Source organism: Polyodon spathula, chromosome 13 (assembly GCF_017654505.1).
Source record: "Polyodon spathula isolate WHYD16114869_AA chromosome 13, ASM1765450v1, whole genome shotgun sequence".
NCBI classification, from domain to species: Eukaryota; Metazoa; Chordata; class Actinopteri; order Acipenseriformes; family Polyodontidae; genus Polyodon; species Polyodon spathula.
The window spans coordinates 17,046,286-17,058,123 of NC_054546.1; the positions used below are offsets into that span (position 1 = coordinate 17,046,286).

General features: G+C 34.7%; 1 protein-coding gene across 2 annotated transcripts in view; it reads left to right on the forward strand.

Moving 5' to 3' along the window:
* Positions 1–2,719, forward strand: part of tet1 (tet methylcytosine dioxygenase 1) — a 50,801-nt gene extending 48,082 nt beyond the window's left edge. Inside the window, exon 12 of one of the 2 annotated variants that reach the window (XM_041269373.1) lies at positions 497–2,719. In XM_041269373.1, the coding sequence (XP_041125307.1) occupies positions 497–1,584 (1,088 nt within the window). In that variant the 3' untranslated portion in view covers positions 1,585–2,719. The remainder of the gene's footprint in view (positions 1–496) is intronic. The other variant, XM_041269374.1, reaches the window with a different exon arrangement.
* Positions 2,720–11,838: the final 9,119 nt, after the last annotated feature.

Below are 11,838 nucleotides of genomic sequence, written 5' to 3' on the forward strand. Positions count from 1 at the left end.
TTTAGAGGAACTACATATTACACAACAATGGGTACATTTCACAGACATAGTGAAATCCATGATAATCATATACACAATACAGTCAGTAATGGAGGAGCCATGAGTGGAGGGGGGCGGCTCGTGGTGCCTCATTTATGAGCATACTGTTTTGTAACACTTTGCTGTTTGTGCACTAAAACTCCTTTATGCATTATTGTTCTAAAATGTCATTTATTTGTTAATGGATTGCAACCGCAACTGCACCTCTGTCCACCTGCATCCGCACACTTCACAACAATTTCACAATCATGTGACGTGCCAGATGACAGACAGTTTGTCAGGTTGACTTTGCTATTCGACTAGTATACTATTTGGTGCGACACCTAATATATATGTATATATAGATATTTAACCCAAGATTTCCGTACCCTTAACAAGCTTCAGTACATTTTGAACAGTTCAAATAGAAACCACAGGAGGCTAATCTTTAGATTAACACTTTTATTCTTTGTTTTAGCAGGTTGTAAAGGAGCTCCTTTGAAACAATCGGCATCTTACAAAATGGAGCCTCAAGACTACTACAGTTCATTTAAATTGCCTAGACATGCCAGTCTTGGAAACTGCATTCCGGTATTAGGAAATTATAACCCTTCCTCCCCTTATGACTTCAGCAGCATGTACCCTTACTCTTCTGTAATGCCTAGCCCTAGTCTGGAAGCACTTCCTTCTTTTCATCCAAATTTTCCTATTCCGTACGGGTACATTGGCTTCCCTGGTAACCAAGCCTTCGCTTCCCCCTACCATGAATACACCAGCGGCTTTGAGACGGCAGTGAATGGGCTCACAGCTGAAATCCCAAACTCACAGCTATCGCAGCAGCAGAATGTTAACATGAAGGAGGAGAAGTTTTCAAACCCACAGCATCATCATGAAAGCTCACCAGTGCTGTTCCACTCAAAAGCATCTGAGGCGCATAAAAACAGACCCAACGGGTTTCATAAAACACAGATAGGAAAGGACTATCATATCGCACCATCGGGGCACACACAAGGGACCAACAACAACTGCAAAGTGCACAACGGAGAAATCCCTTGTCCGGTAGGGCATGGGGCTACCAAGGATCAAGCAGAAGAAGTATGGTCCGACAGTGAACACAACTTCCTGGACAGAGACATTGGTGGAGTCGCCGTTGCCCCGTCCCACGGTTCCATCTTGATTGAATGTGCCAGACGTGAGCTTCACGCCACCACCCCAATCAAGAAACCAAACAGGAACCACCCTACACGTGTTTCCCTGGTCTTTTACCAGCATAAGAACTTGAATGAGCCCAAACATGGGCTGGCACTTTGGGAAGCCAAGGTGGCGGAAAGAGCGAAAGAGAGAGAGATGGAAGCTGAAAGGCTGGGTACCATTGAGAATATTGCCAAGCCTCGCAACAAGAAATCAAAGCCGAGCGTCAGCGAAAAGGAGGATGTTATACATGAAGATACTCAATTGGTTCAGATTCCTACTCGCAGGGCGTTAACGATATCTAGGGATGGGGTTATTACTGTATCTTCATATGCCCTGACACAAGTTACAGGCCCTTACAACCGCTGGGTTTGAACTTTCCATTGTGTTCTTGCTGCCTTACCTCAATGCTTTTGATCATATTTTATGGTGCTGTCAGATTTGACTCATTATTTTGTATTGTTTTCATCTCAGCTGTCTCAGTTGAGGTTTTATCGTTGTGTGGGTTTTTAACTGTGACAATAGGATTATTTGTACGTGTATGTAAGTTTTTTTTTCTTATTTTAAAGAATGGTGCTTGAAGCAGAATTTAAGGCAATGCGGTTTTACAATTTTTCTATACAGGTGAAATAAGGAAGTACAAATGCAAAATAACTATTTATTATGATCATCTGGTGGCTTTAAGGTTTTCTTCGAGGTGTTTCCAACACAAGGAGTTTCATTTCTGGTGCTTTGATAAGGTCTGTTTACGGCAATTGTACTCTGTATCAATTTACATTGAACTTGCAAATCTTAGGGTGACATTTATGGTGCAGAAGTTATATATCATTCATTTTATGTTTTAATGTTGAATAATACAGCTTCTGGTGCTCTTTTTCATATGACTGATTTGATGATGCCAATGGAGCAGCAACTTTCAGTTGTTGCTGAAAACTGCTGTTTACATAGGTCTTTTAAAAAATATCGGTAGCATTTTATAATACTTTGTACTTTGATTTTCAAATTTGATTTGATTGTATCAGGCTTATTTTAAAAATTGAAACGCAATGAAGGAAAGGTACATTTTGTTTTGGTTGATTGTTAAATACATCTTGTTTGCAGCCTGTAAATATGAAATAAAAGCACTTTTTATTTTTTTTAATAACTTGAAATAGCTCAGCATAAGCTTGGTTTAGATACAGAAAGTGATCGGAGTACTTGGTCTTTAGAAATATTTTATTTCAAAATTGAAAATCGCTGCAATGTATATATTCATGGTGACTTTCATTACAGTAGTGATCATTTTTATAATTATATTTGATTGTTACAGATTTCTGATTGTAGTCTGCAGAAAAATCAACTAAACTGTCAACTGAACATAGTGATATTGTACAGTGCCTCATTTAAGTGACGGACAAACTGATAAATAACCTCAATGGACAGGTTAGCAAAAATATTTTTAAAGAGAAAAGTTGTAATTGTATGTCTTTTAAGATAAGATCATTACAATCATATGTTAAAGTGGCAAGTTATTATTAACACAGATTTTAAATTAGTTTTTTTTTAGGTTTAAAGTTATTAAAAATTATTTTTGGATAAACATTAATTTAATAATTGATTTATTAAATAACAGTTCTCTAAAGTATTTGTTCCAGTACAGTTTATAATCACTTACCTGAACATACGCCACCTGGGTGTTACATTTCAACATATGAATTAGGGAAACTGAGTGAGAAAGCCATGTGTATTTTAATTATTTATAATTATATTATAAGACTTTGCTGAAACATTGGAAACAGCAGCTTCAGCAAATCTTCCAGAGCCTAGCACTTAAAAAACACAAAATAACAAAAAAACCTGCTGTGTTAAAGATACTGTACCTGATTTACACAGTGTTGGCATTAAAGCACTGCACACAGGTATAATAGTTGTTGTTTGGTACTTTTTAAGTACAAGGTTAACAGTGTGGTAATTCAAATGTAATTCGAGCACTAGGCTGTATCTGCAGCAACAAGCCTTCCGTTAGGGCACATTACATAAGAAAGGTCCCCAGCAAAGCATGCCAGCAATCGGTTAGTATTGCATTATACACATATGTCATAAGGTTTCCCACATATGTTAAAACGTCAAATGCCAGTGGCTGTTTAGAGATGATAAAATATGTTAGGAACAAATATTTTAACAGGCAGTATTTAAAATTTAAAAAAGGTTTTCTCAGTAACTGCTGATAACTGTCAATGTGTACTATACAATTTAATAAACAGGTTCTTTAAAAAGCACAGCAATTCTCATAAAATGAGAACATTGCTTATGTTTTTCACACTGCTATGCCAGTCTTTGGGTAATTGTTGTTTCATAAAAGTTCTTTAAGGCTTGATATCAGATTTGAGAGATTATATACATTTATATAGAGTACGTGCAGTATTGGAATTGGAAATACAGTAATGTTTACTGCTATGACATGATTGCATAGAGGCATCTTCACTCAATATTTCACTGTAAAATGGCATTTTACAGTGAAATATTATATTACACTGTGTAACAAATTTTTTTTTTTTTTTTGTTCCTGGGTAGTAAGTGTTATTTCCTAATTGCTTATGCCTCAAAAGTATAGAAAATGGCTATTATTCCCCACAAACTTTGCTTTTGTGACCAGGACAGTGATATTTCGAAATATCACTATTTCCAATGGGAAAATGGGCAAATGTGTGTCTTTTCGTTCACATAAAGTCAGAAAAAAACAGCATATGAATCCAAATTAACATGTTAATTATACTGTATTTACAGTATCTCGAAAAACTACTCACTTCTAAATCTTTTGTAGTCATCTTTGTATTACTTTAGTATAAATACATGTTAATTTGGATTCATATGTTGTTTTTTTTTTACTTCATGTGAACAAAAAGACACACATTTGCCCATTTTTCCATTGGAAATAGTGATATTTCGAAATATCACTGTCCTGGTCACAAAAGCAAAGTTTGTGGGAATAATAGCCATTTTCTATACTTTTGAGGCATAAGCAATTAGGAAATAACACTTACTACCCAGGAACAAAAATTGTGTTACATAGTGTTATCTGCCTTTGTTTGATTGCATTAATTGGCATTGAAAACTTTGACTATTATAAATTCCTAAGCGTGGTGCTATATAGTAAATACAATAAACCATGGGTTATAACATGTAAAGTGTAAAACCCCAGACTGTCCAGTGTGCTGTGACACTGGCTGTAAAATGTAGTTTCTTAAATCAGTTTCTTATTGGCATTATCGCTGGTCTTCTTGCCCTTGTGCAGTAAATACTTTAGTGAATTGCTTGTTTTTAATTGTAATTAGCGATACACAGTTGTTGTTTTTTTTTTAATGCAACATTTTGTATTTAGAAGTTTAAAATCGTTTCTCCCAGAAAGTCAGTTTCACTTTCGTAGTCTGGCCTCAATCCCACGATTCAGATCATTGAAGTAAGACAGGCCTGCAGCAAAGGAATTGATTTGTGCCAGAAAGCAGCAGTTTCATCCTTTTAAATGTATTTTGTTATATTTTAAAATGTCCCAAATTAGAATTTAAAAGGGAAAGAAAAAAAAAAACTTCCACGCAACAGTAAGAAGTCAGTGATAATGAGCCTTTTAGCAAATATTAAACTCACGAGTTATTTAAACAAAATAAGAAAGGTTATGAACAAGAGGGTCCCAATGATTCAGTAACAATATTGTGGCTTGGTAACCCACCACTATTCTCTGTTCTGTGTCTGTCTTCACCTCATTTCCAGCTTGTGCTCTCTGTTCCTAGTTCTCCATTGAGCTGATGTTGCTTGTTCAGCAGTATAGAACTGTTTTCATTAGAAAACACTGTGAAAAGACGCTCTTTAAATAACTCGGGTTTAAGCTTTTTTAACAGCTGACAATAATAGTTACGGTGCTATATAACCACGATTGCCTGACCCGTCCTTTGTTTTAATTGTACTTTCTATATTAGGACTGCACTTGCTACATTTAAAGAAATGTTAACAGTACTGTACTTTTTGCCTAATATGTTTTAAACGAGGCCAGATTTAAAATACTGGGAGATGCATTCAATATTGTTTTCTTATTAGCTCAGCTCAATTTGGTGTTTCCTGTAAACCAGTATACAAAAATGCCTTTACTCCCTTTTGAGTATATATGTTGTTTCCTAAGCTCAAACAGAGCTGGAATATATCATTTAAACACATGCAGCTGCAGATAGTAGCAGGAGCATAGCTATTTGGCCCACAAAGTGTCGGGGGGAGCATATACCCCAGAGAGCTAAAACCACATTTAGGGAATTGAAATAATGAAACGTACTATAAACAAACAACAAAGGGCACAGACAGCTAAACTAAGAACCAATGTGGTAAACAGACATAGAGTCATATTTTAGTGTGAAATTGGACTGTGCGACACTGTAGCTTTAAAACAAAATGTCAGTTACCCTTAAAATGCATATGGACAGTTAAGTGTTACGCCTTGCCAGTTTTTATAACCACATTATCAGAGCCATATAACTGGCAATAGTACTGCTAGGTTATCAGACAGCTAAACTGAGTTATTGTGAATAACCCTGTAGGGACATGCTGTAAAACTGTTGATTTTAGTTGCCTTATTTATCTCCCTTGCTGTGGGTGCTATTTGTCTACATAAGTGTTGCAGAAATTCATTTCCAAAAAGGCATCACTTACTCAGTGTAGTAAACTGAGTGGCGCTAACAGAGTTAAAAGGCCACCATCAAGTTTTTTTTTTTTAAAACAGATCAAGACAGTGCTTGAGATTTCTCTTGCTAAATGTACTGTACTGTATTTTAACTATAACCGATCTATATGCAATTAGTTTACAACAGACTAAAACAAATAATTCTGGTTTATACTTAAAAAGAAAATTTCCTCAGATCCAAGTTATCTAAATCTGAAGGGAAATTGGTGGTTTTTTTTGTTTGTTTGTTTTTTTGGGGTTTTTAAACTTTAAAAGCAGATTTTAAAACATGACATGCAGGTGCATTTACAATTTATAATTAATGTAAGTCAGTAAAACACAACTATAATTATTAAGTGAATAGTCTTGTTAAGCTATAGCTGGGCTCTGATGATGACCCAGAAAAAGAGAATTTGAAAAGTAAAATAGACAACCATCTTTTAAATGTAATGTGTCTGGTTTTATGAAGAGAATGATGATAAAGTCATTCCACTGCTGTGGTGAAAAATACATTCACCCCAGAACAATGAAACATTGCAGCAATACGGGAGGCTCGATTCTAGGACCATTGCCACAGGAGGTGCAGATCCCTGTAGCTGATTTCTAGGATTAGGGTTGCAATAAAGAGTAACTCTTATGGTTATAGGTGATCCATCTTAACTAATGTATACATTTTGTACGTACCTTTCTATTTCAGTCATCACATTGTGATGCCTTTTTAAAAAGATCAAAGCATCCACGTGTCTTAAAAGGACTCTCAAACATGTATTTTCTCTAAGTTCAGCTGGCAGAGCAGAGTGTACCCATTAACCTTCTGCAACACTTCTAGTGGATGTAACAAATGCTCCATTTGTTCTATGTGGTATTTCTTACTGGTCTCTTACATCCAGGGGGACAGGTTAATGGCTACACTATGGTGTAGCAGCTGAATTGAAGAGTGAAGACATGTGGTGAGGACACAGAGATTCCTTTAACTTCATTTAAAAAGTCACCAGGATGTGATGACTGAAACAGAAAATTATATACTAAGTGAATCCAAACAAGAATGCATTATTGTAACTGTGATATATTATTGTATACAAAATTGCTGGGTAGTTGCTTCATGTAGACTCAATTTGTCATAAGGATGGGCTCCATCATAGACACAATATTGGGCAATTCCACACGAATGGCAAAAACTGAGAAACTGTGGTGCAGAGAGCTTTCCACTGGTAGAACATGATGCTTTTTATAGTTTATTCTTAGAATACATTTTACAAAGCAACTTGGAGTGAGTTTTACCACTATAATATAAAAAAAAAATGTTGATAGCTTTTATTGGGCCACTGTAATATAAAACTATTCAATGTGAGGTTTTAAAACTATGGCTGTAAATTAAAATCTCACAAAACAAAGTTATCCTGTATGGCAAGCCAGTCTTTGTAAACTTTTTTAAAATTTTATCCAACTACAAATTCTAAGAGATTTCATTTATCCTCTGCAAGTTCATCAGCTTACCAACATCACAGTTCTCGGTTGCTGTATTGTTGGAAGTTACTATTGACAATGACTGAAGGACTGTAATTCTGAGATAGTGTGTCTTCTGAATGACAGAGATCATGGACATTCCTTTGTAAAGGTCCCTTACAATCCAGAATGCAGCATTTTCAAAAGAAGCATACACACACCATACACACACACACACACCTTGACAGTGGCCTCCTTCAAACCAGTTCCACAGTCACATTTCACGTGGCTTACTTTACTTACTTTATAATGATCCTATAGAAGAGTAAATATAAAGCAAAAGTTCAGAAAGCAGTTTTTTTTTTTTATTAGTTTTCACTTGTTATGTTTTAGTGCCACTATACTTCTGTATAATAAACAGGAATAAAGAAATCTGTGAATAATTGATTATTTATTCCCAGTTACTGAAAATGTAAGTATATTCTCTAAAAATATTTGATCTTGTGTGCCCACTGCTTTTTAAAATATAATTTTGTCAAATCTGCTCTAAAATGTAACTTGGTTAGAATGTGCTGTTGTCTGGGTATTAACCAATACAAATAGTATGAAATTATTAAATTATGCAATTATTTAAATCCCTTCCCACAGGTTAATGGTACAAAGACAGTGTTTACATTAAATACTGGGTAGTTTCAGAGTGCATCTTTCTTTTCTTTATAACTTACAAATTCACAATTGTCAAAGCATGCTTTATTTAAACTACTGTTTTTGAGGTAGTTAAATAAGGTTTGGGGGTCAAAAAGCTTGGGAGGATTTCTTTTGCTATTTTGGTGCTAGGGTTAGGTGCTCAGTGACATGTAAGGGGCCAGGGGACTGGCTGCAGTTAGACACGGTGCTGGCAGATGCCATTAAAATGCTTCTCACAGTTCCCTGAGCTCACCTTAATCCTGTCAATTCTGTAGGCCTGCAGGTTTTCCATTTAAAAAGACTCCTCCTAACCCCGCACTTTGTCTGTGTTTGAAAAGACAGTATTTAAAGAAAGTTTGCATTAAAGCTGTGTGAATAGAGCGCGGTATATCATGAGAATTAATTTTGGAGGAAACCATTACAGAACAAACACAGGTTTTACTGTACTTCACAAAGGTATATCCCAGTTAAAAATTCCAGCAGCTTTTGCTTAGCTGGTCACCAGCAAACAACTGGAACACAAATTTACCAGTTTCCTGTTGGTTAAAAAAACCCTCTCCGTGTGTCCAGCAGGTAGTCTAACAGGTTTTGGCAGGAGACTTGTGCCTCCACAACTAAATTTGGAAATTGTAAAAAAACAAACATGACCAAGGCTTTTTGACAAAATGGTGGGCACAGCAAGCTAAACTATGGAAGAATGTATTATAAATTGATGTTTCAATGTAAAATTCAAGAAGATTGTGAGCAGTATTAAATTGATTGTTATTTCATTTTTTTTTTTTTTTTTTTTATTAATTCAGCTGATAAACTGCACAATTCCCAGTTCTAAGCATCTAAAAACCAGTAATGACCATTGCTGGAATTTTTAACAAGGAATCATTAAAACAATCTAGATTCTAGAACATCTAGTTAGGCACTGAGACATGTGTCCATCTTGGTTTTATCTCACAGGGTATGTGTTGATGGTAACGATAACCATTCTATCCAAGTTACAGTTCATTCATTAAGAACCTAGTTTGAATTTCACTAGAAAAAATGTATACATGAGTCGACATTCATGCATGTGTTGTCTCCATCATGATAGGTAGCACCCTGAGACACTATTTGAATATCATTGGTTATTAATGTGGGAACATGGAGTAGTTACATGAAATATTCATTACAGCTACAGCTGCTTTTGGACTGACCAAAATCCTATTCTGAAATCATTGAAGATAATTTGGTATGGTTTTGGACAGTGCTAATAAAACTTAAGTCAATTTATATATAAAATAGATTCCATATGATAAGTGCGGAGCAACATTGACTGCCTTTCTCTCTATTCCAAAATCAGGGATGCTTGTTAGCCTAATTATTTTTCATTAAGATCTCATCTTTCAGGGAGTTTTCTAGTTTCTTACATAATAGTTATATTATCACACTCTCTTGTATTTTTAATGTAATATGGATAACTGTGTTTGATTATTTTGTGATTTACAGAGGTCTCTTAAACAAAACAAACAAAAAAAAATATTGATCAACAACTAAGTTAAATGGACAGACAAAACTGATACTGTTCTTCTTCCGAAAAAAAAAAAAAACCTTGTAAGATGTGTTTTTGCAGACAAATCTGTATGTAGCAATTATACTTCAAGAATTTTCAGTTGTACCTTTGTGTACTGTAACTTGAAACCAGCTATGAAACAAGGAGATTTGGTGCACACCAGCTTTGAAAATGTTTGAAGTTATGTAGCAGTAAAATGTTGATATTTATCACGAAAGAAATGTAAACCATTTTCATGTGAACTGTTGTATTCTTCTGAGTTTGTTGTATAGTCAGCAGTTAACCAGTTTTCTTAGAGTTGGGTGAAAATAAAATACTGTGTTTTAGTTACATTTCTGTTTTGTAAACAACTTAAAAAACAAAAACCCTAAATAATGTTACCATTCCTAATAATGCCTAACTTTGTAGGTGGTTTTAAAATAAATATATATTTATATTTTGCACTTCAGCTGTGCTTGTGTTTTTCATGGATACGTACATCTAGCATAACATCTATAAGGTTATACCACCTTTTATTCTGGTCTCATCTGTGAGGCAAACATGGTTGAATCTGGTCAGCACTTGGATGGGAGGTCAGGTTGCCATCTGTGTTCTCTGGATTATTCCGGTTTTGAGGAAGGTTTTGTCTGGTACTAATAAACAATAGAAATAATTAAATTTGTTATTGAATAAATAAGACGTCTATGAATAATAAAGCAAACAGACACAGGGCTAAACTCTAAGTAATTTACTCCAGTTGATCATTAACACAATTTTTTTTTCAGAATGTAGGTGCACACCCAATAAAGATAGCAAACCAGATGTAAACAACTAAGTCTCTTAATTCAGGGGCTTGATGAAGTATTACAGTTTTTTGTACTCATTTTAGATATTTAATTGGTGTTTTTTTTCAATTTAAAAAAAAAAAAGAAATTGTGCTTATGACGATTTAGAATAAATAGCTTTGAGAAGCTCGCCCATAATGTAGTTTTGTTAATCTGACAAGAGTTTCAAATTGAAATGTCGTCTCTACAGCAGCAGGCGGTATAGCCACTACATACAGTATAATACAGGTTTGCTTGTGATGTGATTGTTTCGTGACCCCAGTTTGAGAGACACTTCATTTTTTATCCCACATGGTGAATGCAAACCCCTGGCAAAGTGGATGTACTGGTGGCGCCCAAATGTATCTCTGCACGTAATATGACAAACCTCTTATTACATCAGAAGAACTGCTTCACCAATTGTGATGAAACTCTGTGAGGACACTTATTGAGTTCATAAGGGGTGTATGTATGTATATGTGGCACCCTTACACATTTACTACACATTGTATAAATATTGGCCATGATGATATATTTTTTTAATTTTTGTCCAATCACACACTGCTCCTTCCTTGTATAGTCAGTCTTGTAGTTTCACACTAAAAAAAAAACATAGAGTCCCATGTGGTAGTAGTACTACATTTATATACAGAAATAATTAAAATAAAAATATTAATTTGCTTAAAACTGAATTCTTGTATAATTATTTTGAAAGGAGCCTATAAATTTAAATTACCTGCATTGCATCATTATTAATTAAATTACTGATAAATACTGGTACCTTCTCAGCAGTTCTGTCGCCTCCTATGGTGGACTTCTGGGAAATGTAGTTCATGAAGAGTATCCTGTAGTCACTAAAATAAATAAATATATATATATAAAATTTGGTGCAAAAATCATGGACCACATAGGCATAGGCAATTTAAGCAACATTTCCTTTTCTTGTTAAATTGTAGTTTACTGGTGTGTATTGTTTTTTTTTTTTTTTTTTTTTTTTTTTAAACAAAATTAATAAAAATAAACCAAAGTTAATAACAATGAATACACATAGGCAAGGTATGGAGACGATATATTAAAAAAGCATTTAGTATTTTACTTTTTCTTTTGACATTTAGGAAATTGCTTGTGTGTGTTTTGGCCTTATTTTGGGGCTCAAATTGTTTTAGGTTGTCTAAATTGTAACATCAAAACACAATAGCTGTTTTTCACAACTGAATTAATAGGAGTTATTGTTAATAATTCTCAAGAGAAAAGAAAAAAAAGCGATCCTTAAATAGTCGAATCTGCAATGAGAAAGTTGCTGACACACGATACATGAGGTATACTGCATTACTCAGTACTACCTAAACCTAAACCACTTGCTAATATGAATGATTCAACAAATGAAATCATTCACACGAGTCCCGCTGCAGTAAGTGTTTTGCTTGAGGCCCATATGCTGTTACTACGACTGCTATTGATTTGAC